The sequence below is a fragment of the Coptis chinensis genome, chromosome 3, assembly GCF_015680905.1.
Source record: "Coptis chinensis isolate HL-2020 chromosome 3, ASM1568090v1, whole genome shotgun sequence".
Taxonomy (NCBI): Eukaryota; Viridiplantae; Streptophyta; class Magnoliopsida; order Ranunculales; family Ranunculaceae; genus Coptis; species Coptis chinensis.
The window spans coordinates 108,054,689-108,082,684 of NC_141458.1; the positions used below are offsets into that span (position 1 = coordinate 108,054,689).

Sequence of the window (27,996 nt, forward strand, 5' to 3'; positions counted from 1 at the left end):
TGGCCCCAAAGTCTCAAGGCCGCCTCTGGGAGTGCTACTTCAAACATCTTGTACGTCGGAACCTTTTCAAGTTGGGAATGATTAAACTTCTCGAATGGTTCAAAGCCCTTGACCTGCTCAGCAGCACTGGCGCCGCGGACAAACGATAAGCAACTTAAAAAAAATAAGAGCCCAACAGAAAACTTACAAAACAAAGCCCAACGCCCTTAAGCCCAATAAAAAAGCCCACAGTTCAAGAAAGAGTCGCAACTATCAATTGTACACGGTACACTTTAGTGTGTGTTTGTTAAATTTTTCTCCAGAAACCAAACAAAGTAAATGGGTGGTCATTCTTGAATGGAATGGAATGGAATGGAATTCTCGAATGGAAAAAATAATTTTAAATGGTATCATTTTTCGATTACTTGATGGTGGGTCAATATCTAAAAAGAAAAGAAAGTAAAAACTAGAAAAGGAATAATCACTGTTTGTTTTGCAAAAAAGAAGAAAGGAATAATTGTATTGTTGAGTGGAGTGTATTAGTAGTAAGTTCCTATTTATCTATTTCCTTTCCTTTCCTTTCCTTCCACAAAAATTTCCCACTTAATTAAAAGACAGAAAAAACTTTTCCATTTGTTTTCATATGGAAAAGCCCATTCCCTTCTCCTCCTCTTAAACAAACGTCTTAAAACTATGGAAAAGGTGGACCACTCTTATTTTCCTTTCCTTTCCATAGTATTTCCTTTCCTTTCCATCATAACAAACACACCTTAGTGTTTAAATTTTTATGAAATGACTCATTAGTCATTACTATAAGAAAATATTTATATCTCCCCTCTTATAAAGTCTGCAGAGCTTAACTTTCGAATGTTTCTTCTCAATTAATATTCAATATATCCCACTACCATTTTAAACAGCCAATCACAAACAAATTTTCCTTCCTGGAATTTCTTTAACTGTCCAAGTGTTCTTACATAACTTAGCCAAGTGCACTTCCATTCTACTAGTGTACCAACTTGTTGTAATTACATTTAAAACCTTCTTGCAATGCTTTCCAATTTATTGAAATCAAACCAGACAAGATTTTTTCTATGCTTGCTTTTGAACACTCACAGTAGGAGCCTATCCACAAACTGAATCACTGCCATCTTTTCGTTTAGACATTCCACATGATCCTGGGAAAAAGTAAGATTTAGACATTCTACATGATCATGGCGATAAAATGTAAGTTACGAGTCTGATTCATTAAATATAAACAGCATAATTAATATAACATTAAAGACAAAGGTTGTGTACATAACAAAAGAGTGAGATCGCAATGAATAAATTTCCCGACTAGATTACAGTTTGTGAAGACTCGGAGATTTGTGTTCACCAACAGATTCATTTGTGAACAAGACATACTACCAAAGCACCTGGAGTGAAAAAAGGACTCGAGATCTCTACAACCAAGTACGTAGATCATCTCTCAAACCCCAACAATCTCCCGCTGATTTGAATCTGAGATGTGTGTGTGCCTCGATATCTGTGTGTGCTCCGAGATGTGTGTGTATGCACCGAGATACGAGATGTGTATGTGTGTGGTACAGAGATCAATCTCTGTACCCGGTTATAGAGGAACCGAAAGTGAAAAAAAGCTATCCCCAAACCATTCAGGAATTTTCCCTCATTTACTGGGTCTAGCATTTAAGGACACCAAAACGTTTTGGGATCGGTTTGGTTCCGGTTTATTCAGATACCCATCAACACCTAATAATTTAATAAAGAATATAGTTTCTTATTCCTAAATTAGCAACATTGTGTAAATGAATTTGTAAAGTTACAAACAGTTGCAGCTCCCAGACCTGATATAGTATAGGTTTGTTTAGTCCCTTCGTTTCTGTGTCTATGTTGTAATGCTCTCCATCCCAACACCCTTCCACATGTACATCGTACCTGCTTTATCTGAAGAAAAATCAGCATCTCCAAATGATCACCTTTGTGCCTACAACCAAAAAGAAGATATAAAACCCAGAGGGGTGTTTTTCCAATTTGGATGTAGTTAATTAGATTGATACAGTTAAGAGAAAAGTGGGGTAATGTGCTCCAACTCATAGTACACCCTTAGAACTAATGACACGACAATGAATTCTCAACAGGTCGTTTTATTGACAAGGACAACATATTTTACCGGAAAAAAAACATGGACTCTGTTAAGTACTGGTGAATCAGATTTGAGCCAACAAATGAAGGAGATAAATCAAATGAAGGAGATAAATCAAATGGTGGGCCTGATCGAGAAGGCCACTAGTACTATTGGTAAATATGCAAGATGAATCGCAAATGGCATCTATATCAGAAGTGTAAATGTGTTATGCCGGTTCTAGCCTATAGCAAAATAAGTAGCCCTTTAGAGCCTGCAGCCCATGGGGCCAATATATCTAGCCCACCTACAAACCTAAGTCTATTATTGTTTTATTTTGAAAAAAATATCTCACTATTTGTTTTTTATTTATTTTAATCCGTTATATAAACGGTTTTACATTGGAAAATTGGAAATTAGAAAATCACATTAAACCCCTTCGTTTCCCTCGTGTTTTCGTATTTTTCAACAAATAATCAGGCACACCTCCATAATTAAATTTTTTCATCACTCCTGACAATTTATCAAATGTGAGGCATTGAAGCCAACACTTCAATCTTATCTCTATCATTCTTTTGTTTTATTTGGTTTTTCTATATTGTTTTATTTGGTGTATAATTCTTCTTCTTCTTATTTTTTTTTTATCTTTCTCTTGTGTAATTTTTTGTTAAATAAATCTATTGAAATTGCAAGTTTATGACCTTATTGTTATAGGTGTAGGATTTTTATTATTATTATTCCACTATTCCTCATATATTTATGGTGTTTTGTCTTGGATCTCTCTGTATGAGGATCTCCCTCACATCACTCTTATGTTTCTACTTCACTTTGTATTTATGTTATTTTTATTAATAAAATTTAATTAAATAAAAAGTTTGTGGAGAGACTATTCAAGAAATAAAAAATAAAATGTTAGGATCAACTTTTACAATAATTGTTATCTTCTAAATGTTTTGTTATATATATATATATATATATATATATATATATATAACATACCAATTATAATAATAATAATAAAAATTTGTGGGGAGACTATTCAAGAAAGAAAAAAGAAAAGGTTATGATTAATTTTTACAATAATTGTTATATTCTAAATTTTTTGTTAAATAAACTAAGGGTTTAAGGGTTTGCATTCATATGAAATAACGTAAACAAATCGTATCTATAAGATATAACAATTTTATTGGACTTTGCTTAAGGCCCCAATTGCCTTGAACCTACCTGGTTATCCCCCGAGAGGAATCGCTCCACATTGTTTGATCAATGGTAGTGTTTACAAGTGATAATTTCAAGAAATAAAAAATAAAATGTTAGGATCAACTTTTACAATAATTGTTATCTTCTAAATGTTTTGTTATATATATATATAACATACCAATTATAATAATAATAATAAAAATTTGTGGGGAGACTATTCAAGAAAGAAAAAAGAAAAGGTTGGTTTAAGGGTTTGCATTCATATGAAATAACGTAAACAAATCGTATCTATAAGATATAACAATTTTATTGGAACTTTGCTTAAGGCCCCAAATTGCCTTGAACAATTTTATCAAATATCCCCAGAGGCCTGTTCTCCACATTGTTTGATCAATGGTAGTTTTACAAGTGATAATTTCAAGAAATAAAAAATAAAATGTTAGGATCAACTTTTTCTCATAATTGTTATCTTCTAAATGTTTTGTTATATATATATATAAAATACCAATTATAATAATAATAATAACAATTTGTGGGGAGACTATTCAAGAAAGAAAAAGAAAAGGTTATGATTAATTTTTACAATAATTGTTATATTCTAAATTTTTTGTTAAATAAATTAAGGGTTTAAGGGTTTGCATTCATATGAAATAACTTAAACAAATCTATCTATAAGATATAACAATTTTATTGGAACTTTGCTTAAATTTAAATTGCCTTGAACCTAAAGTTATCCCCGAGAGGCTATTCCACATTGTTTGATCAATGGTAGTGTTTACAAGTGATAATTTCAAGAAATAAAAAATAAAATGTTAGGATCAACTTTTACAATAATTGTTATCTTCTAAATGTTTTGTTATATATATATATATAACATACCAATTATAATAATAATAATAACAATTTGTGGGGAGACTATTCAAAAAAGAAAAAAGAAAAGGTTATGATTAATTTTTACAATAATTGTTATATTCTAAATTTTTTGTTAAATAAACTAAGGGTTTAAGGGTTTGCATTCATATGAAATAACGTAAACAAATCGTATCTATAAGATATAACAATTTTATTGGAACTTTGCTTAAGGCCCCCAATTGCCTTGAACCGCCCCTGGTTATCCCCCAGAGAGGCCTGTTCCACATTGTTTGATCAATGGTAGTGTTTACAAGTGATAATAAGAAGAATAACTCAATAAAGATTCTTATACATATTAACAAAGTAAATGAAAAACATGTTGCTCATAATTATAATTAAGAGCGGATAAGTTTTGATTGGTTGATGTAGATTACGGCAGATGAGCTAAACTGCCTTGCCAAAGCAGGAGAAAGGTTGTGGGAGCTAGAGGAAGCACACTACCATGGTGGAAAATTTCACAAAGGCAATTCACACACGTGGAGCACTAGGAGAGCGAGTGGATTTTACTAGCAAAGATGCTGTTGTGATCAAATTTTGGACTCTAATACTCCCATTTCTGCTTCTAGAAACCTTTTCTTTCCAATTAAAGCCATCACTATAAATTGTAAGACTTTTTTTTTCCACAATATCTCACTGGTTTTGATAGTAAATGTTGAGATAATAACAAGTACAAACAACAAAAGGTATAACTTATAATATCCTAATTGATGATCTTTACCAATTGATTATCCTGAAACATGAATTATTAAATTTGTGCATCTACTAGTTCTTTCCCATTTCACTGGAACACTCTCTTAATAATTTTTTTTTTTTTTTGTTTTTTTTTTTTTTTTTGTTTTTTTTTTTTTTTGATTTTGATAATAATATATTTTACTTAGTCACATAACATTACGAGCGTTGTTATTTCAATTCTTCGTGTCGCACAAATGTGTGATAAAAAGAAGTTCAATTAAAAACCCATGATCGAAAATCTAAATCTTCATCCTCACTGTACAGAAGGGCTATTTTAAACCCAAACGACAAATCCAGATTCTGAAGCACGGAAGGCCCAATAACTTATTAGCTTGACTGAATGTAATAGGGGCTGTTTAGAGTTGCACAGTTCAATCCCTTAAGAAACAAAAACTAACGGTACGTTTAAAACCATTTACATTCTTTCAACTGCAAAAAACAAAACTTGATTGAAAATCTAAACGCCAGTAAAACCTGAATACCAACTCTGTAATTCTATTATCTTCATTTTCTTCAAAGAATACAATGTTACATTTTTCGTCCTCTCATCTTAAAAGGAAAGAAACGTTAAACAGGAGTTTCAGTTCATTTGATCCTCTCAGGATTCATTCTCATGTAAGTCTTCATACAAATTTCTCTGCTGTTAAATCTTCTTGTAGTTGTTAATAAAACTGAAAATGTTGAGTCTCTGATTGTTTTATTGGCAAAGATAATCACTAGTTTGCTTTTTTGTTTCCATTTTTATTGGCAGTGCTAAAAATACAGAGAATTCAGAGCAATTGGAACCGGGAAAATCTTACGCTGTGGAAAGATAGAACATTGTCGATTTCAACTGCAAGAATTACATCTTAAATGGGCTTACTGATGAGCTTTATGATCTTTACTCTGAACTTCTAACAGCAGCTGACGTGTGGAAAGCTCTTCAGAAAAAAATACGACACTGAGGAAGCAGGAGCGAAAAAATATGCAGTAAGCTGTTATTTAAAATTTCAAATGGTTAATGATAAATCTGTTATATTTCAACCCAATGGATTGTTCATGAAATTCTTAGTGAGGGTATGAAAATAGATGAGTAATTTCAGGTAGCAGTAGTAATTGATAAGCTACCACCCTCATGGAAGGATTTCAGGAACACTCTTAGGCATAAATCCAAAGAGTTTTCCATGGAAAGTCTTACTGTTAGGCTTTGGATTGAGGAGGAATCCAGAATTCAGGATCAAAAAGAAGAAATTATCGATTCTTCTGCTAAAGTGAATGTTGTCAATCAACAAATGACTAAAAGCATTACAAATCTGAAGCCTAACAAGAAGATTACCAAAGGGAAAAAGTAACCAAACCAATATCACAAAGGTCCACATAACCAATACCAGAACTCTAGAAATGGAAACAATAAAAGACACCCTTCAAATCAGTTTTTGGACCCTGAAGAGGCGATCTGCTATATATGTAATAAGGCTGGGATTTATGCTCGGACTTGTTGGAAATGTAAGCCTGAGGCAAACGTGACCGAAGACCCACTTGTGGCTATGGTTACCGAAGTTAATTATGTAGTGGTTTCTGAAGGGCGGTGGATTGATACAGGTGCTTCTAGGCACGTCTGTAACTACAAGAAATGGTTCAAGAACTATACTCCTACTGAGAATCAAAAAGTCATTTTGGGAGATTCTTCAAAGGAAATCTATTTTTCAAAAAGAAACTTACGCTTAAGGATGTCATGTTTACTCCTGAAATTAGAAAAAATTTGGTTTATGGATTTTTGCTTAACAAAGCCGGCTTCCAACAAACTATAGGAGGAGATCAATATATAATCTCTAAATCTAGAATGTTTGTCGGTAAAGGCTATGCTTGTGATGGAATGTTTAAGATGAATATTTCTGATAATAATAAAACTTCTACTTCTGCGTATATGATTTCTACTTCTGTTAATATGTGGCATTCTAGGCTTTGTCATATAAATAAGAAATATGTCAATAGCATGAGTAAGTTAGGCTTAATTCCTAATCTTGGTAATGATGAATTTGAGCATTGTGTTTCATGTAGCCAGGCTAAAATTACTAAAACTCCTCATAAAAGTGTAGTTAGAAATACTGAACTTCTTGATTTAATCCATAGTGATTTATGTGAGCATGAGGGAATTTTAACATGTGGTGGAAAACGTTACTTTATTTCCTTCATAGATGATTTTTCTAAATATACATATGTTTATCTTTTGAAAAATAAAAATGACGCCTTTAGTGCCTTCAAAATATTTCTAAATGAAATTCAAAATCAACATGACAGAAAAATTAAGAGACTTAGAACAGATAGAGGAACTGAATATGGAGATAAGGAATTTAGAATTTTTTTAGAGTCACTTGGCATTATACATGAGACCAATGCACTTTATTCACCTCAAATGAATGGGGTTGCGGGACGTAAGAATCAGACTTTTACTGAACTTGTATTGGCACTTTTAATAAGTTCTGGAGCTCCTTCCAATTTGTGGGGAGAAGCATTGTTGACTGTATGTTATGTTTTGAACCGAGTTCCTCATTCTAAAACCAAAGTTATCCCTTTTGAGCTTTGGAAAAATAGAAAGCCAAATCTGAGTTATTTCCGTGTATGGGGTTGTTTGGCATATGTTAGGTTGCCTGATCCTAAGAGGCATAAACTTAGGAGTAGAACTTTGGAATGTGTGTTTTTGGGGTATGCACTTAATAGTAAAGCATGCAGATTTTTAGATGTTAAAAATAATGTGGTTATTGAATCTATTGATGTTGATTACTTTGAGGATAGATTTCCTTTCTTATTAAAGAATAGTGAGGGTTCTCGCATTGATATTACTAATCATAATATGCCTAGTACTGTTGTATCTACTAGAATTCATGATAGAGACATTAATTCTAATTCTGAACTTAGAAAGAGCAAGAGAGCTAGGGTATCAAAAGATTATGGACCAGATTTTTACACTTTCTCCTTAGAAGCGGATCCTTCATCTTTGAAGGAAGCTCTCTCCTCTTCAGATTCTGATTTTTGGAGGGAAGCTGTTCAAGATGAGATGGACTCCCTCTTGTCTAACAGAACATGGGAACTTGTTGACTTAACCCCTGGACATAAGACCATTAATTGCAAATGGGTTTTAAAGAGAAAATTGAAACCTAATGGGTCCATAGATAAATTCAAGGCCAGACTTGTGGCCAAGGGTTTTAAACAAAAGGAAAACATTGATTTTTTCGATACATTTTCTCCTGTCACTAGAATTAGCTCTATTAGAGTTTTATTAGTGGTAGTTGCTATTCATAACTTAATAATACATCATATGGACGTAAAAACCTCTTTTCTAAATGGTGATTTAGAAGAAGAAACATATATGAACCAGCTCGAAGGTTATGTTGAACCAGGAAATAGTAACAAAGTATGCAAACTAGTCAAAGTCACTGTATGGTCTAAAGCAAGCACCTAAACAGTGGCATGATAAGTTTGATAATGTTATTATATCTAATGGTTTCAAAATCAATCAAAGTGACAAATGTATATATTATAAATATATGCATGGAATTTGTGTTATGATATGCTTATGTTGATGATTTATTGATTTTTGGTTCTAATTTAGAAGTGGTTAAAGAGACCAAGACCTTTTTATTAAATAATTTTGATATGAAAGATCTAGGTGAAGCCAACATGATTTTAGACATTCGAATCACTAGGTCTTCTGATAGTATATATTTGGATAAGTCAAACTATGTTGAAAAAGTTTTGAAAAAATATAATTATTTTGATTGTAAGCCTGTGTGCACGCCTTTTGATCCAAGTGTTAAGTTATTTGCAAATGAAGGTGAACTTATTAAATCAAAAAGAATATGTTAGCATCATTGGTAGCTTGCGGTATGCCACAGATTGTACTAGACCTGATATAGTCTATGCAGTAGGCATTTTGTGTAGGTATACTAGTAGACCCAACACTGAGCATTGGCATGCAATAGGTAGACTAATGAGATACCTTAAAAGAACCATTGATTTAGGCATATATTATCGAAGGTTTTCTACTTGTACTTGAAGGATATAGTGATGCCGATTGGAACAGCCTTTCGGAAGACTCAAAAGCTACTAGTGGTTATATATTTAATATTGGAGGTGGTGCTGTTTCATGGAAATCCAAGAAACAGACCATCATAACACAGTCCACTATGGAGTCCGAGCTCATTGCATTAGCTGTTGTTAGTGAAGAAGCTAGCTGGTTGAGAAACCTACTATCTGAGATACCTGTTTGGTATAGACCTATTCCAGTTACACTTGTTTATTGTGATAGCACGGCTGCCATTGGAAGAGTTCAAAACTGTTATTATAACGATAAATCACGACAAATTCGTCGTAAGCACAGTACTATGAGAGAGCTTATATCTAACGGATCAGTTAATATTGACTTTGTGAGGTTCGGTGATAATCTTGTAGATCCTTTGACCAAAGCTTTGGCAAGAGAGAGTTTGGAATACTTCCAAAGGTATAGGACTTATGCCCGTTGAGAAACACGTGTGATAGTCACCCTACCTAGAGACTGGAGATCCCAAGAACTAGGTTCAAAAAGAAAAACAAGCCACTGTATTATTTGTGAGTCATGCATAATTTGTTATCCATTCTCATACATGGTTATTATATGCATGATATCCTGCAACGATTTATTAGGTTGAGTTTTCTTAAAACTCTTAATGAGTATTATGGTCCTTATGATATGGGCGGAGTGCATAGCTGCATAGACTCACCTAGGAGCAATTGTTTGATAGACTCACCTAGTGAGTGTGGAAGTGTGGCCGCTTCCTATGAGAATATGGGCAAGTTCTTTAGAGCGCTCATGACACCAGGATGCTAAAGCACATGGCCGTAACGTGCAAGCTTGTGGTAACTACACATTTTAGTGTAATGTGTGCTAAGAGTTCATTGTATATACAAGAGCATAAGTTCAAGACTTGGTCACTTATAGTTCTTATACTCTGAACACTTCTCACTATGTAAAGGTTCAAGTCTTTGGACACCTCTACTTATGCATTATACTATTGGACTGATTCTGACTGCCCGTATATTTTTATTAAAATAAGTGGGGGATTGTTTGAGTATTTTATTAAATATTTCCATGAGTTTTGTTTCAGTTTTGGCCATATCCTTCCTTTTACGTTTTCATCAGTTAAGATCTTTATTCCATAACGGGTTACTAGTCCAGTAAACCCAATTAAATGAAAGATCAAAAACTGCTCGTGCGTTTTCATTCTCCCCCCCACGTCTCTTTAACGTGAAAATTCTTCTCTATAAATTGGTGGTCTGATTTACACAAAATAAATTAAGTTTAACTAGTTTTCTTCATGGGCATAATGATCAATCACAGTGTGCAGTTAGTTTCTTTGTTTGTGTGCAGTCCAAACATCAAAATCTCTTTTTCTTGGTTGTTGTATCCTGGGGGATGGCGTGTTTTGTTGCTGCACTTTAAAGAACAGGCACGAAACAACCTTAAAGAAAGCTTTTGTTCCGCACCTCAGCCATCTTCCCATCCAGTTCTTATTCTTGTTGCAGGTCATTGTTTGCTGCTGATTTCCTAACAGAAATTTGAACCAACACACAATAGGCTGAGGCGCGGACAATGTCACTTTCTTTAAGGTTGTTTTGCACCTCCAAAGCTTCTCATAAACAAATAGCAGCAAAGAGAGCAACAATAAACTGAACTGTCACTTATATCTACACTATATAAATAAATCACAAGCGCCAGTTCTCGATTTCTCGGGTGTTGCGTGTTTTTATATGCAGAATGGCATCACTTCATGTATTATGACTTACAATTTCTATACGTTGTTTTCTTATTGCCGGATGAACGATGCATTTAGGAAAGCTGGATTTTGCCAACAAAAAAGATTTTGAGATAGCTGGCTCTTGATTAATTTAGTATGGGGATTTTTTTTTGAATAGCAGACGTACTTTGTTATCAAAATCCACCCTGCAAAGCTTAAATGTGCTAAAGGCTATTTACTTCTTTTCGCCAACCTGGCTAAACGTTGCTACTAACCTGTATCTCTACTATGTTGATGACATTTTGTGAAGATTTATGTATTTATTTTTCTTAGTTATTTACTTGTTTTAAGTTTTATATGCACGGGTGTCATCTGGCTTGCAGCAATGTGATGGCTGATTGATTTATGGTTAGTGCTCTATACTCTCTGGGATTTACTTTATGATTGATTGATGATCCACAAATGCGTAGGCTCTACCCCATGGATGAATTCAGATAAACTTTTCTGATGTACTATATTAGTTGGCTTGCTACCCTTTGGAACCCCACTGTGGTTTGGATAATAGGATATAACCAAAATGGAAGAAACTTTTAATCCGTTGCCAAATTCGCTTGTTGCTACCACCCATTCGTGAAGCTGGAGCCGCCTAACTTGAGATATTCTACTTTATGATATTGTCAAGTTAGGTGCAGCTTTTATATGTTATTCTACTCATAGAGCTATTCTTTGAATATTGTGCGAGAGAAACATAGTTCGTGAATTAGTGTCTGTGCTTGAGGTAATTCAGACATCTGGTGTTCAGATTGATAAGCATTCGCTCCTGGTTTTATTGGGATGCACAGCTATCTAGGGTTGCTTGATCAAGCAAACGCTCTCTTATGGTTGAGTTTCTTCTAGATTTATGCTGCCACTATAGATGTTTATGCGGAGGCTGGCCTGCTGGGGCAGTTTTTTCGGAAGATGGATTCAGTAACACAAGGAAGTCATAGAATATGATGCCTTGATACAAGCGTACCTTTTACTTCTAGTAAGAATAATTAAATGGTGTTGTTTGGCCACTAAGGATTAAAACCCTCGCCATAAGTAACTAATGTATTGCTGTGCAGTGGGGCGTGACTGGGACATGCAGTTTGTACCCATATTTTTTAGATTAAACAAGGTAAAAGGAGAAGAAAACTTATCGGATTCGAGTAGTCGGGCTGGTTTGCACAATGGAAAGTGAAACCCCTTCTTCCTTTACAATTGTTGGAGGGAAAGATGGGTTCCTTTACAATTGTTGGAGAGAAAGATGGGGTGGGTAGAGTACTCTTTGAAGAGACTTTCGAACAAGAGACGAAAATTGTTTTGTGCGGAATTAATATTAAAAAAAATTGATTTAAACAGTTTACAATTTTGATATAAACAAGTGGATATGATTGAACACTTACAATCATTGATATGTTATACAATCTTATTCTCCATGACCCTAAAATCATTGATATGTTATACAATAGTCATTGATATATACAATCTCATTCTCCCTGATTAGACCCTAAAGTCTATTTGACCATAATATCCAATATCATCACTCTAAATTGGACACCTTTTCGTAATATTTGTCATAATTTCTTTTGGTTTCCTTCCATATCTCACCGGGTTTGATAGTAAATGTCATGAAACATGAATTATTAAATTTGCGCATCTACTATTTTTCCCATCTCACTGTAACACTCTCTCATTAATATACTACTTAGTCTAGTGTCATTTAGTGTGCATTTCAATTCTTCGTGTGGCACAAATGTGTGACAAAAAGAAGTTCAATTAAAAACCCATGATCGAAAATCTAAATCTTCATCCTCACTTGTCCAAAAAATCCAGATTCTGAACCACGCCCAATAACTTATTTGCTTGGCCCACTCAACACATGGGGAGCTGCACTGAATGTAATAGGGGCTGCAATAGAGTTGCACAGTTCAATCCCTTAATAAACAAAAACTAACGGTACTTTTAAAACCATTACATTCGGATAAACCCCCATCTCGTGTTCTGAAGATGGCTCAAACTCTTTCAACTGAAAAAACAGAGTAACACTCAAACTTCTCAATAAAACCCTTCATTGAAAATCTAAATGCCAGTAAAACCATGTTTTCTTACTCACATCTAAACAGAAACCTCAATACCAACTCTGTAATTCTATTCTCTTCATTTTCTTCAAAGAATACAGTATCACCTGTTTCTTCTTCAGTTTCTCAAAGAAAATTTTCTTTCCCTCGTCTTAAAAGGAAAGAAACGTTGAAAAGGAGTTTCAGTTCATTTGATCCTCTTTGGATTCATTCTCATGTAAGTCTTCATGCATAATTTTCTTCTGTTAAATCTTGTTGTAGTTGTTAGTAAAACTGAAAATGTTGAGTCTCTGATTGTTTTATTGGCAAAGATAATCACTAATTTGCTTTTTTGTTTTAATTTGTAGGAAGGCAGATATTTAAAAGGGAAGTTAAGATGAAATGCTTGATGTCAAAACAGTATGAAATTGGCTATATAAGTGGTGAATGAATGGCTATATAAGTCATAATGCACTATTTATCTTTTGTGCTACTTGAAGGATCTCAGTCGTATTAACTTACATAATAGATAATGCATAAGATACATGATCTACCTATTATTTATCTGGATAGTTTGAATCTTCATTTGGAGGCCATCTTTCGGATGGAGCATACATGAGTAATTTCTAAAGAATACATAATGGAATGATGGTCTGGAATGTCCATGGTTGGCAATCATTGAAAGCATGGCGCGATTAATTTGTAGGAACCCAGGAGCCAGGCAACCTCTCTAACTTAATCTTCTGAATCAAGCATGTCGTGGACAAGTGTCGTGGACAAGTATGGTAAAATTGATCATAGTGGAAAGATTGCCAGACCATGCAGCACTTTGATGGTATATTTCCTGAATTGTGGGAACAGTTTTGTTTTGAGAAAATTGAATCCATAACTACAGCAATTCAACTTGGTCACACAATTGAACACTGAAATTCCAAGCCCCAGTCCGACCACTCCGACCTGACGGTAGGTGCCCCCTAAAACTTGCCTAACCCAATCACAAACTGATTTTACTATTGTCGCCACTAGCTAAACCTCCGTTTATTGCTTTCACATCACAAACTTGTTATAATTGTTCCAAAGTAGCTCCAAGTTTCTACGGAGCACTAACCGTAAACCAGATGTAGAGAATCTAGAAAACTTGAAACTCAACTGTTTAGTCGGTCTATGAGTCAGGAGAAAAGAATTTTTTGTGGGCAAGATCAGATAAGGACTGCTTACTCCATACGATCTGTTAGGGGTGAGACAAAGAAGGAAAATGATGAAGAATGCCTATTGTATGAAACAAAAGTATTAACAGATGTTGACATTTTGAAGAATGCTATTTTTACCGTCTGCCTTCTGTTTTAATGGATATTTTTATCTATGTTATGGAAAAGAATAACTAAATTGAACTCTTCACCACCAATAGTTTAATGTTAAACACACATCTTCATGGAGTGGATGACTTCATGGAGTGGATGATATTGTTTAAGCCTCACGATGATTCATTCTTCCAAACACTTGATTTGAGCCCTAGTTGGTTTCAAATGGTTTATTAGGGGTTTTCAGAATTATGTTTGGTTGTTCTTTTCAGAAGTAACGGAGGTTATCAAGATGGCATGGCACATACGTTCTGTACCCGGTTAACAGTTATTTTTAGGGTTGTTTTTAGTTACAATTTTATCTTCTGTTGAATTAGAGGTTTAGTTTTCAAAGTCATTAGTTGCTTGGGTGGTGATATGAGTCTATCTAAATATCGGACTCTTCTTTTTAATGTTATTTTTAGGGTTGTTTTTAGTTACAATTTTAGGTATATTTAGTTTCCTAGTTGAATTAGAGGTTTAGTTTTCAAAGTCATTAGTTGCTTGGGTGGTGACTGATGAGTGTATCTAAATATCAAGTTGAACTTGGGTGATTGAATAATAAAATTATGTTTTTTTGTGAGAAGAGTTTCTCTTTAGTTGTGTTTGTGATTTTTCAGTGCAGTTTGTCGTGCACAATAATTTTAGTGGCTTACAAGTCACAACCGCTAGTTCTCGATTTCTAGGCGTTGGGTATGTTTTTATATGCAGAATGGCATCACTTCATGTATATGGGGATTTTGCCATATAGATTGTTTTCTTATTGCAGGATGAACGATGCGTTTAGGAAAGCTGGATTTTGCCAACAAAAAAGATTTTGAGATAGCTAGCTCTTGATTAATTTAGTATGGGGATTTGTTTTTAATAGCAGACGTACTTTGTTATCAAAATCCACCCTGCAAAGCTTAAATGTGCTAAAGGCTATTTACTTCTTTTCGCCAACCAGGCTAAATGATATTTACCAAATTCGTTGCTACTAACCTGTGTCTCTACTATGTTGACGACATTTCGTAAAGATTTATGTATTTATTTTTATTAGTTATTTACTTGTTTTAAGTTTTATATGCATGGGTGTCATCTGGCTTGCAGCAATGTGATGGCCGATTGATTTATAGTTACCAAGTAAATGTGCTTTATACTTTGTGAGATTTACTTTATGATTGATAATTGATTGATGATCCACAAATGCGTAGGCTCTACCCCATGGATGAATTCAGATTAACTTTTCTGATGTACTTATATTAGTTGGCTTTCTACCCTTTGGAACCCCACTGAGGTTTGGATAATAGGATATAACCAAAATGGAAGAAACTTTTAATCAGTTGCCAAATTCGCTTGTTGCTACCACCCATTCGTGAAGCTGGAGCAAGGGCAGGAGCGCCTAACTTGAGAAATTCTACTTTATGATATTGTCAAGTTAGGTGCAGCTCTTATATGTTACAAGAAGAACAGAGAAGTGGGTCTCTTTACAGATGCAGTAACTCATAGAGCTATTCTTCAAATATTATGGGAGAGAAACGTAGTTAGTGAATTAGTGTCTGTGCTTGAGGTAATTCTGACATCGCTCCTGGTTTTATTGATCAGTTTCGTCTAGAATTATGCTGCCACTATAGATGTTTATGCGGAGGCTGGCCTGCTGGGGCAGTTTTTTCGGAAGATGGATTCAGTAACACAAGGAAGTCATAGAATATGATGACTTGATACGCGTATGGGATATTAGAGCTGCTGTACATCCCAATAAAACGTGAGGTTTCATCTAGACATATGCTGCTACATTATATAGATATTTATGCAAGAGGCTTAAAACGGAGGTTTTTTCTAGGAAGATATTCAGTAACATTATATAGAATATGATGCCAGATCAAAGAGGCTGGGGAGCTTTTTTTCGAAGATATTTCAGTCTTCAACACATGAGAAGTCAACTAGAATATGATGCCACATCAAACGCATCTGGGAATTCAAATGCTTTCAAATGATGGCTATTTCACTTCAAGGCATGAGAAACGGATTTTTGGGCTGAATAACTGACTCACAATTTAAAACTTGGTGTTCAACAAAATCTGCTGCTATTGCAGGGTGCACCCCATTGGGCCAAGTATCTGATGCATAGTCGATGATTACAAAGAACAGTTGCTTGATCAATGGTTTAACCAAATGAAGTTGTGAGATAAAGGCATGCCGTTGGTAAATCGTCCATGCTGAAAGCTTTCAATCAAGGCCTAATATTTCGAAATCGAGTGATATTTCAGACCCTTAAAAAAAACGATATATATCAAAAATATTGATATATTGGATGATATATATATATTTTTTTAACAGGTCAAATTTTGTTTGTGTTAATATATCGGAAAATATCGGAAAATATCATCGATATATAGCAATATATATTGGAAATATCAACAAAAAAATAAAATAAAAAATCAATCATATTGTTCAAAGTCAACAAAGTTAATGGTCAAAATGGGATATATTGGTTGATATATATTGAAATATTGGAAAACTCAATATATATCGGTTTGAAATTATACCAGTATATCTATCTGAAATATCTTAATATCTCCATATCAGAGGAACCAAAAACTGAAATATATTGCCGATATATCAGTCGATATTATGGGCTTTCCTTTCCTTTGAAGTACTGCAATTGGATGTTCTCGGCCTCATGACTGAAACTCTGTTATCAATCTCATTTTCAATTATCCAATTAAATTGCCCAACAACACACAGCTATTTTCAATTATCCAATTAAATTGCCCAACAACACACAGCTATTGGACAGAGTTTTCTTTTTCCATAATTTACCTTATGTTTCAAACCATCTATTGTGCAAATCTTTAGAATATACAATTCAATGACCATCAGCTCAGATAATCCCACTTCTGTTTCCAAAATTCTTGGCTCATTCAATTGAAAGTCTTAACTTCTTATTTCGGTTTCCTACAATATCTCACTGGTTTGACAGTAATTGCCGTATGATCATCTTCACTAACTGATTTTTCTAAAAAGATTGATTTGTTAATTTTTTTTGAATCTACTAGTTCATTTGCATTTCATTGGAACACTCTCATTAATATACTTTACTTAGTCACATAACGAGCGTTGTTATTTAGTATCACACCAAGTGCATTTCAGAAGAAAACAGTAGTTTCAATTAAAAAATAAAATAATCATCCTGTGAGACTCTACTCTCAATTGTCCAAAAGGCAATTTAGACACAAACGACAAATCCAGAGTCTGAAACATGGAAGGCCCAATAACTTATTATTAGCTTGGCCCACTCAACACACGGGAAACTGCATAGAGTTGCACGGTGCAATCCCTTAAGAAACAAAAACTAACGGTACGTTTAAAACCATTACATTCGGATAAAACTCCCATCTCGTGTTTTGAAGATAGCTCAAAACTCTTCCAACTGCAAAAAAACAGAGTAACGCTCAAAACTCTCACTAAAACCCTTGATTGAAATTCTAAAACCATGTTTTCTCACTCAAGTTTAAACAGAAACCTCAATACCAACTCTGTAATTCTCTTCTCTTCATTTTCTTCAAAGAATACAATGTTACCTGTTTCTTCTTCAACTTTCCAAATGACATTTTCTTTCCCCCATCTTAAAAGGAAAGGATTGTTTAATAAGAGTTTCAGTTCTCATGTAAGTCTTCATGCATAATTTTCTTCTGTTATATATCTTGTTGTGGTTGTTAGTAAAACTGAAAATGTTGAGTCCCTGGCAAAGATAGTCACTAATTTACTTTTTTTTGTTTTCATTTGGAGGAAGGCAGATATTCAAAAAGGAAATTAAGATGAAAGGATTGATATCAAGACACCATGAAGGTAATAATAATTCATGGTTTTTCTTTCATTTTGGTTTAACGTGGTGTTAATGCCTATATAAGTCATACTGTACTGTTTATCTTTTGCGCTACTTGGAGGATCTCAATTACATTAGTTTATATAATACATAATGCATAACACACATGATCTACGTATTATTAATCTTAATAGTTTGAATCTTCAGTTGGATGAGGAGCATATATTAGTAATTTCTTATAGAGTACATAATGTAACGTTGATGGTCTGGAATATCAATGACGGAGAATGAATAAGAATATTTTAGATGTAAGATGCTAACGAATCCTTGTATTCTGAGTTTGGTCATTCTAAGTTTGGTTCTCAGTCAAAAATTATGGTTCAGTTGGCTACTTGTGTTGTTTGTAGCTTTGAACTCGATTAATAAAAGACGTGACTGAGATTCTATAGCGTTTCTGTCATAATCACCGTCATTGTAATTTTAATGTCATAAACTCATAGCTGGGTTCTCAAAGCAATGCTTTTTTCTTTAGTATTCCAAAAGTCCAAATTTTCTCGCATGCTTAAGATGTACTAATGATTATTGTCATCTTATTGCAGAATTTTCGTTGGATATGTTGACTATTGAGGATAGTATAAAAGTCAATGAGCCATTACCTTGGGTATCTGCACTATCTTGGGGAGCAATGTCGTGGTTGGGTTCTGCACAAACTGCACAGTCAAGTGAAAAGATCAGATTCGACCCGGTTTTTGAGATTGGTGAATTATTTGAATTGGGTATTCAGCTATCTTACCTTCTCTTGCTGTTAGGCTTGCTTGGGGCTGGTAGTTTCTTTGTGATTCGTCAGGTTCTTGTTCGCAGGGAACTCGACCTTTCTGCTAAAGAATTGCAAGTAAGCAACTCTATTTTGTATTTTTCCCCCTTCAAAAGCTGACAATTTTACATCCGTAAAATCACTTTGTATGTCGTTGAGATATATATAATCAGGTAACTTCTTTCTGAAAGGCTTGATATGGGTTGTGACTGCTTAATTTGGTTTCATAAAATGAGTTCATACGATGACTGCTTAATGTGACTGCACATAAAACCATAACCTTTTATTTTCCCATCGTGTTGTGAGCTTTAGAGAAACTTTCGATTCAAATATATTGTGCACCCTCCTAATGCCGGAGCTTCCTGCTTTTCATCATAATAACAAGAGAAGAATAGTTATAATAAATAATAATTGTTATCCTTTCTTTCTTCATTTTTATCTTTCTAATTCATAAATATGAAATATAATCAAGATTTTGTGATCAGCACTCTAAGCATATCAACTCATAGTATAGCATATCGGTTTGCCTTATGTTTCACTTATATTGTTGTGTATTAAGTAGTAGTACAATTATTTGAAAGTATAAGTTTATTGTCAATCCAGGAGCAGGTACGAAGTGGTGATGCTAGTGCCACTGAGTATTTTGAACTCGGTGCAGTGATGCTGAGGAGAAAATTTTACCCAGCTGCAAACAAATATTTGCTGCAGGCTATTCAGAAATGGGATGGAGATGACCAAGACCTTGCACAGGTATAATATTGGACATCCATTATATCATCAGGGTAAGCTCTTTAGTTGTGGATGCCACTTCCATGAGTTCAACTGGATAGTCCTAACCAGTTCAACAGTCTTCAGTAACTACTCATATAGAAGTTCTGAACTGGAGGTTCAATATTATCCGTTGACATTTGGGTTCTTATATTCTCGTTATATAAAATCATCTTCTGTGTGCAACTGTGTCAAGTATTTATGTATGGAGTTGAGGAGGTTGCCTTCTATAGTTCGTAGTTTGTACTCTTGAGTCTTGATTCAACCTCTTGCTTATACATCCAGACGGGGATTAGAAACGTATACGACTGTAGATGTTGGATATTCCCAATTTGTTACTTTCAGTTGGGTAATAGTATTGGATTGTTCGAGCTGCATAATACTATTTCCATACTATGTTGGTGCTTGTTTATCCTAATCATTAAATCGGTGCTAATCAAGGAAAAGTATCCCCAGTTTACCAGTTTACTGGACATTGCTAATTTTCTGAACAAAGAGCCGCAGCAAACTTCTTGAATCTCTAGTCAATTTATGCTATTAGACATGTCTCATTGACTCCAAATAATTTGTGATACACGTGCTCCAAGTCTCTTGAAGTCACTCCAGTCTTCATTTCAGTGTTCTACACTGCGACATGCCCATTTCGATATCGTGCTACACTTATTCACATTGAAGATACCTAAATATTTTTAGTAACTACTTGCTCACATGAGAATACCTATTTTCCCTGCCAAACCTATTTCTACGTATAATTGCAGATTTGCTGCCGTACTGACAGCATTTATTTTCGTTTGGTCCTTTTCAATCCTAAATCTTGGTCAGGTTTACAATGCCCTTGGTGTTAGTTACATCCGTGATGATAAACTTGACAAGGGAATCGCTCAACTTGAGACAGCTGTAAAAGTTCAACCAGGCTACGTCACAGCTTGGAACAACCTCGGTGATGCCTATGAAAAGAAGAAAGACTTGGCATCTGCTTTAAAGGCATTTGAGGAAGTTCTTCTATTTGATCCTAACAACAAATTGGCATACCTTGGGCGGATGCACTGAAGGATCGCGTCAAAATGTACGAAGGCATTCCTGTGAAATCCAAGGAGAGGTAATCCTCTGCGACTTTTCTGTAAATTCACATACGATGATCTGGTTTTGACTCTGTTCAATACTCCTAATCACCACATCCTTGATGGAAAAAATAGTCATTTAAACTGAATTAGAGCTTTATGTAAGTGGTACCGAGTATGCCAGTTTCAAGACGGTGTAACATATTGAGAACATATGTGAGTTGATTTTGAAGGCTCAGTGAGAAGTTGAAATTCCCTTTCCTTGACTTATTTGTTTCTTGAGATTTACTTGGTTTAATTTGAATAAGAGCTGAAATGGAAAGAAGAAACCCTGCACATTCTTGTAAGCTCTATAGATTGTAGTATACATTCAATGTGTATCTATTTGCAATTTATAGTTATTAAGAAAAGCCTAATGAACTCTTTTGGGGATTGCACTTGATCAATCTGATTACGGAGGACTTGATTATAACCATTAATAACTTCCAGGAGCTCAAACACAGTAAGTAGTTGCGTGCTCCTGTAAAGAACTACAGGCTTTCAATAGTTTCTACAACTAAGCACATAGGAATGAAGAGTTTAAATTCAGTCCGTCATCTGAGTTACATAGGGAATTTACCAAGAATCCTTCAATCTTGATCATGAGTTGGCACTGGGATTTCGTCTTTTAATATTGTTGCACAAGAATATTACCATGCAAGTAAAATTCATTGACTTCAACTACCTATCTTGATTAGCAATTTAGCATAGAAATACTATTTGCAGAGAGAAAGTATGGCATAGATCATGTAAAACAACGTTAAGTGTAGGAACATGCCTTATATGCGTAATTTTGTATGTACTACTTAGTAGCTGGTTCTTTTGGTCAAACCTTATCTGGCAAAATTGCGATGGAAACCAGACTTGGTGGGCGAGATAGTAAATGGTTTACAGAACTGCAGAAGACCCTATTTTATTCAGTCATTTATTGAGCTTGGTTCTTAAATTCCGGTAGTCAGCTTGTGCAGTCTCAACTCTCAAAGACTAGAAATAGAAAAAATAAAAAATACACCTAATCAGTATCAGTATCAGTTCTAAATTTCTTAACTTCTACTGGTCAATGAGAGAGTAATGGGGAACAGCAAAATCTGTGATTGAATGTTAGTGGCATATTTGATTATGGGAAAATAGTATTAAAAATAAAATTCAACTTGATATTCATTTTCACCAATTGGCATTTGTCTATTCCTTTATGTATATCAACGTGAATCCAAGTAGCTATGTATAAAATAATCAGAGATTCAAGTCTTCTACGGGCTGAATTATGCAAAAAAACAAGTCTTCTACGAGCTGTGCTTATCTACATCAACATGTCTATTAAGTTGAAGCAAACTTTTTGCTTGACTTCCGTTTTCATCAGTTTATGCACTTGGCTTCTACTTTCAGGCTCAACCAAACTTATCATCATGATGTCTAATAGTAACGTTCATACCATAAATCTGGTAAGCACTAAGGAATTTAGGAATATTGTAACCGCAAACACGAAACATACTACTTTTCCAATAATTACAGGCACGAGTGGATTGAAAATCATACCAAATATCGTTACTCTGGGTCGACTGGATTTTTATATTTCCAGTTTTATCCTCATCGATTTCTTCTATTTACAGCCTCTTATACTGCATCTAAGATGTAAAATCTGATATTTAGTGAGGGTACAAATGTTATTAAAATTAAATTCTTCATGTTTCAAGTCAACAATTTCTACTGGGCTTTTTATGGATAGTACACGTGTACAGGTACGCCAGTTCTCATAATTGAAAAAATCGACTCAACGGACCCATTGACGCACAAACTTTACTAAAAAGTGGGCCCCAACTAATGGAACTTCTCCTTAAAAAGCCAAAAAAAAGGACCATCAAAGAAAAATACAAAACAAATGTAATAATTTTTTTTCCCTGGCCTCATTTCTTCGTCAACTCTCTCATCAAAAAAATAAATAAAAACTCAATCAACCCATCTCTCTCTAATCTAAATCAAAATGGGTAGAAAACCACCAAACGCTGATTCAGAAACTAGCCGTTGTGTGTTTTTAATTCTATTCCTAATGGGTGTAGTTTCATGTTCATTGGTATACATGGTTATATCGTCAGCATTTAGAGCAAAAAACAATGTTACAGTGTCTAGTTTTGATTCAGGGTTGTTAGAAGAGAGTAGTAAGGGTGGGAATTTGGTGGTGGTGAGGAATGAAGAAAGAGATTGTTGTAAAGGGATTGAGCATTTGGAACTTTGGGGAGCTGCTGTGAAGTGGGGTTCTGAGTTTAAGTTTAATTCTTCAGAAGAGTGTTGTAAAGCTTGTAAATCTATGTGTACTGGTAAAGATGGGCCTTGTTTGTGTGATTCTTGGGTTTTTTGTGGGAATAAACAAGCTTGTGGATCCAAATTCGGCGAGGTAATAAGAATAATATACACTATTGTTGTGTTTTTTTTTTGTATCATTGCTTTGAGTTTGGTTCTGCATTTCAGTAGTCAGAGTAAATGTTGAATTATTTGAAACAAGAGAATGGACAAAATGTAACTCAGGACAGGCTTAATCTATCAAGTGGGACTGTTGACATTGTTTTTGTAAAAGATGAGGTATTTTTGTTATAAAGCTAATTTTGTCTTTGGAATACATACGGGTCGACATGCAGATTACTAGTACTAGTACTAGTATACTGAGTGGCAGTGGGGAGTGAGCGGGGGAGAAAGAGAGTTGGGTGATGCGGGGGAGAGGGAGATGGGTGAAGGAGAAAGGGTATTGGGGGCGAAGAAAAAATGATAGAGAAGTTGAGGACAGACAGATAGAAACCAACCAAGTTGGTTTTTGTCCGCATAGCCCCCCCTTCTGCCAAGATCGTTCGCTCCGCTCACTCGATTAATAGTCCTGAGAGTGAGAAATTCTAGAGTCTCTTAAAGTGATATTAACCTTTTGCTAGAGTGGGCATGGCAGTCTGGTCTCCATGGCGGGTGTTTAAGTGTTAAACTGAAGCCTCCACACAGGATAGCCAAATCAGACACCAATTAACGTGACAACTTCACGTACGACCAGCCTATGTACAAGATCTTCTTTACAGAATAGTGCTATTTACACTAGTACAAATAGCCAAATAGGTGTTGGGATTTTATCCTTTGGGAAATGAAAACTTATAGGAACACTTGGTTACAGTTTGGTTTGTGCCAATATCTTAGAAAGTGAGGCCGTCTTTTGTGATTAATCCGTCATAACATTGATTGGTTCATTATGAAGTTCTGAGAATGGTAAAAAATAATTTGGTTCATTTTACACAACACCACAAAATTAATTAAATCCCGGTTCAATGTCGATGGATATGTGACATTACAATCTTCTTTAGACTTCTAGTTGATCACATATTCATGTTGTCATTACGTAGACGTGGTTAGAACTAATCTGATCTTATTTCACACAGTTGTGTTCTACACAAGTGTAGCTTTTTTAGTAACTCTTTAAATTATTCGATGAAGTTTACATATCCAAATTGTTCTTCCAGTCTAAGCTTCTGTAAGGGTCTGGTTTGTGTTAAAAAACAAAGTGATGTCTGGTGGGAATGCTCACCCTGACAAAACATTTGTTGTTAAGTGGTTTAGCTTGCTTTATAACTTAATTGGTTCTGAAAGGGACTCGCCTTATAACGTCGTCAACGGGAAGTGTATCTGGAAAAGTATGATAATTTGGTGCTTGTACAGGTGGTACTTTGTATTATGACAATATAAGATTGAGCAAACTCTGGTCATCACAGTATAACAACGGAATCTATTGCCAAATGCTAGATATGATCGTAAACTTCTACGAGTAGAATGCCAATTTAGTTTGTTTGCTGATTCAGATGGCCAAAATATAAAATTTTCTATACTTATCTCCATTCTACTTTTTCTTGTAGTGTTGGTTGAAGAAACAGAAGGATACCTTGGCCCCTGACAAACAAGATTCGGGGGATCAGGTTATTTGGACATCTGGGCTTATCTTTGGGAAAGGAGAGGTATTTTGGTCATAGAAGTTGCTCAATCAAGCTATTTAAAGTAGGAGTAAAGAATGGGTGTAATTGTTATGATGAAAGTGATTGCTCGCTTTTGGCTATCTCGATCTACATATATTCATCAAGTAAACATCTAGTTAAATACCGTTTTGTATTTAAAAGGGGAAAAGGTTTAGAAGACGGTGAAATAATCCAAACAGTTCAAATGTTGCATTTCTTTTTTGCTTCTGTAGCTCCTTGGATTGGTACTTCTTAATTTTGAAATCTATAATAATTCACTTTGATCCGATCTATGTGCTGATATCATATTATCACTTTCTTATTGGTTTAGGGTATCGTTGGCTTGGGAACGGAGTATGGAGTACTGCATGTAAAAGTATGTTCTCAAATTCTTCTGGTGTTTATATTACTTTTTTCATTTTAAGGTTATGGAAAATATTCGTAAATTCGACTGATCACCTTTTGTACATCAGAATAAAAGTTTTTAAACATAGACAGACATTCATCTTATAGAAATAAAATGAAAAATAATAAAATACAGAAACACTGGTTAGTTAAGTCATTAGCCCTACTTCCGTATACGTACTTGACAGAAAATTATAGTAGCTTCAACATGCCCAATGTCTTAGAGAACCATAATACTGCCAAAGTACTTGGTCATTGGGACAAGGATACCTTTACTTTCAATCTGGGAGAAGTTCCATCAATATTGAATGTGAAGTGAGGATACTTGCATCTGACATGGTTAGTAATTCATCATCAACATATCTGACCTTCAACGAGTAACTACTGATCTGCTGTTTATCTTTCCCATCTAATCAAAGAAGAAAGAAGAAAAGAGTGAACAACAAGGGAGGAGTGTCGGGATCCCTTCTGTCTTTTATTATGGCAGTGGTCCATATAACAGAGGCTAGCAGTGTTAATGTTTTTATATTAGTAGTCAGAGAAGAACTAAATATTTCCAAATCTCATCGGTCTCACTTTTCTGATTTATGGATTTTAGAGTTCAGACTTGTAAAAGTGGTAGACTAACATCCACCGTCTCCACCGAAACCCCTCCCCCCTGCAAGAATTAAGAGAAAAGAAACTAATTCCGATTCCCCAATCACCAATTGAGGTATGGGCGATGAACTATTTCCCAACTAGTAGAGGTTCATTCTTGATTTCTATATTTGATTATTCCACCCTAAAGTATCAACAGTTTGACCTGCACGTCAGTGATTCTCTCTGAGCAATATGAATGGGTGGACCATAATGTGCAGTTCTAGTAGTCCTATAACTAATATACTCAAGTTGTTCCTATTCGTTTGTTTCTTGTTCAAATACAATGATATAAACACCTGTACTAAAACTCTTAAATTTTCTAGGGTAAGAGCTTATTTGATACATTCATTTCTGCTAGGTTTGGTGCCTTTTCATTTCTGCTAGATTTGAAAAAGCTACAATTATCTCCCTGATTTTCTGTAATCATTGATTGGTTACAGCTTTTGCCTGAATGTGCCCCAAATTCTGTAAACTACATTCTTGAGCTGTTGGGAATGCGCCATTGTGCCGGTTGCCAATTGTACCGCGGCAGAAGGCCGTGGAAGCTCTTGGGATTCAGAGGGAAACCACATAAAAGATGTAAGTGGCTTCTCATTTAAATGGAAAATTAATCTGTTGGCCGGTTTAGGATATCTTTCGTTTATGGTTATGCATATCGTTCATGTTCACATTTTTTTATTCTTATTCTATTAGCTAGTATTGCGTATCACCTTCAACATTTTTCGTTTGCATTTTTCTGGCTTAGTGTGTGCTCTTGAAGAGTATTTACATGAAAATATGAAATAATAGAACATGAGGGAAGAAGGGAGGTGGAGGATTCTCAAAAAGCATGACTGATAACGCAATTTAAATGTTGTAAGCCAGAGCATGGCTCAAGAAACCCACAAAACACTTGAAAGCCGAAGTATAAGGGGTATTCTGCCTGAGTTGTCAAAGCGGGTATTCTGCTTGAGTTGTCAAAGTGCATTGTATGTACATAAGTTCTTATGTTGTGCAGTTGTGCCACCGTTATAAGCTATTATTCCAAGTTTCAAACACCAACCCTCTCATTTTATGACTTGTTCAGGCCCCCTTTGGTCCTCCTTTTGCACTGATTCAAGGAACCCTTGAAGCTGAAGGAACCACTTTCAGTAAAAGCCCAACAGAAGGCTGCCCAACTATAACAAGAGGATCAGTTGCATGGGTTGATAACGGTCCAGAATTTTTTATCAGCCTCGCGAACCATAATGAGTGGAAAAAAGATTACACTGTGTTTGGTGTTGTACTTCCAGAAGACATGGAAATCGCAGAGAAAAATTGCGAAGCTCCCAACCACACCTGATGTGTGGAATAATATTAATGTGTCTGTACTGGAGAAACCCGTTCCATTGCGGTTCCAGAGAATCAAGAATAATAATGTAAACCTGAACCTCAAGACAAATTCAAATTCAGACTCCAATGGTGCTTAGTTGCCTGACTTGCAGAATGTCATCAATACAAGTTTATCGCTCCTGTTGTGGTGAAGCATTAAGCTTTTCATGTCATACTCACAGAATTAAAGGGACCTCTGCCATTGGTTTGGTTCTAGATCCAGAATAGCCACTTACGTGTGTACTGAAACTACATGGAAAATTCAGAAGCAAATCGCAATACTATTTGAACATGGTCCTTATATTTTTTTCGATGATCTTTTGAACACGGTCCTTCAGTGATGAGAATTGAGACTGCAAGATCAATTTTGCCTGCTCGGCCTATCAATATGTTGTCCAGCATTTGGTAATTCTAAACGATAGGGATCACAAATGTCCCTTTTTTTAACCTGTATGAATCACACGTGGTTACTGGTATCTCATTTCATATTCAACCATGTATCGAACAGTTCGAATGTGCAACCATATATTTTGTCAGTGTTTGAGGTAAAGGCAAAAGAAAGGGAGAAATTCTTTTGCTTCAAACCCGCACGATGACAATAATGCAATTTTTTGGAGCTGACATTGGGGGTTTACACTGAACATGGAGCAAGTAATCTTTTCATGGATCAAATCAAATTGCGTCCCAAAAACCAGTAACAAATTTGGCTTTGTGAGGTTGTTATTGTGTGAACTTTCAATATAATAAAGGGTTAGTTAGTGTTATCCCCACTAGATGAATCAATTAGGATTTCCCTCCAACTAGATGGGCAATTAGAGTCTCTCTCCCAATTACAGAAAAAACATGGTCAATCCAAATTGATTTTTTTTTTGTGTACTTGAGGTGAGACCCTAATTTCCCCATACAGTAAATCCTAATTGGCTCATGTTGTGGGGGTAATACTAGTTAACCCTATAATAAATGCACTAACACTAGTCGATTCTTCGTGAGGCTCATAATATAGTTTGATCTTCAGT

The 27,996-nt window shown here is 35.0% G+C and overlaps 1 protein-coding gene, 1 long non-coding RNA gene and 1 pseudogene across 3 annotated transcripts; all 3 read left to right on the plus strand.

The window, feature by feature from the left end:
* The first annotated feature begins 5,392 nt into the window (after positions 1 to 5,392).
* Positions 5,393 to 15,157, plus strand: LOC147512777 (uncharacterized). Its single transcript, XR_015215104.1, has 3 exons — positions 5,393 to 5,560; positions 5,697 to 5,914; positions 14,889 to 15,157. It is a non-coding gene; the product is annotated as an uncharacterized LOC147512777 (long non-coding RNA).
* Positions 15,158 to 17,490: 2,333 nt separating this feature from the next.
* On the plus strand, positions 17,491 to 20,838 carry LOC147512778 (tetratricopeptide repeat domain-containing protein PYG7, chloroplastic-like). Its single transcript, XM_086595778.1, is given in 6 exon segments — positions 17,491 to 17,768; positions 17,899 to 17,950; positions 18,527 to 18,819; positions 19,345 to 19,491; positions 20,332 to 20,536; positions 20,539 to 20,838. Coding segments are annotated over 6 exon segments (945 nt in total). The 5' UTR covers positions 17,491 to 17,594; the 3' UTR covers positions 20,613 to 20,838.
* A 1,635-nt stretch (positions 20,839 to 22,473) lies between these two features.
* On the plus strand, positions 22,474 to 27,305 carry LOC147512779 (uncharacterized; annotated as a pseudogene). Its single transcript, XR_015215105.1, has 5 exons — positions 22,474 to 23,001; positions 24,491 to 24,589; positions 24,918 to 24,962; positions 26,071 to 26,209; positions 26,697 to 27,305. The product of XR_015215105.1 is annotated as an uncharacterized LOC147512779 (transcript).
* The last annotated feature ends 691 nt before the right edge of the window (positions 27,306 to 27,996 follow it).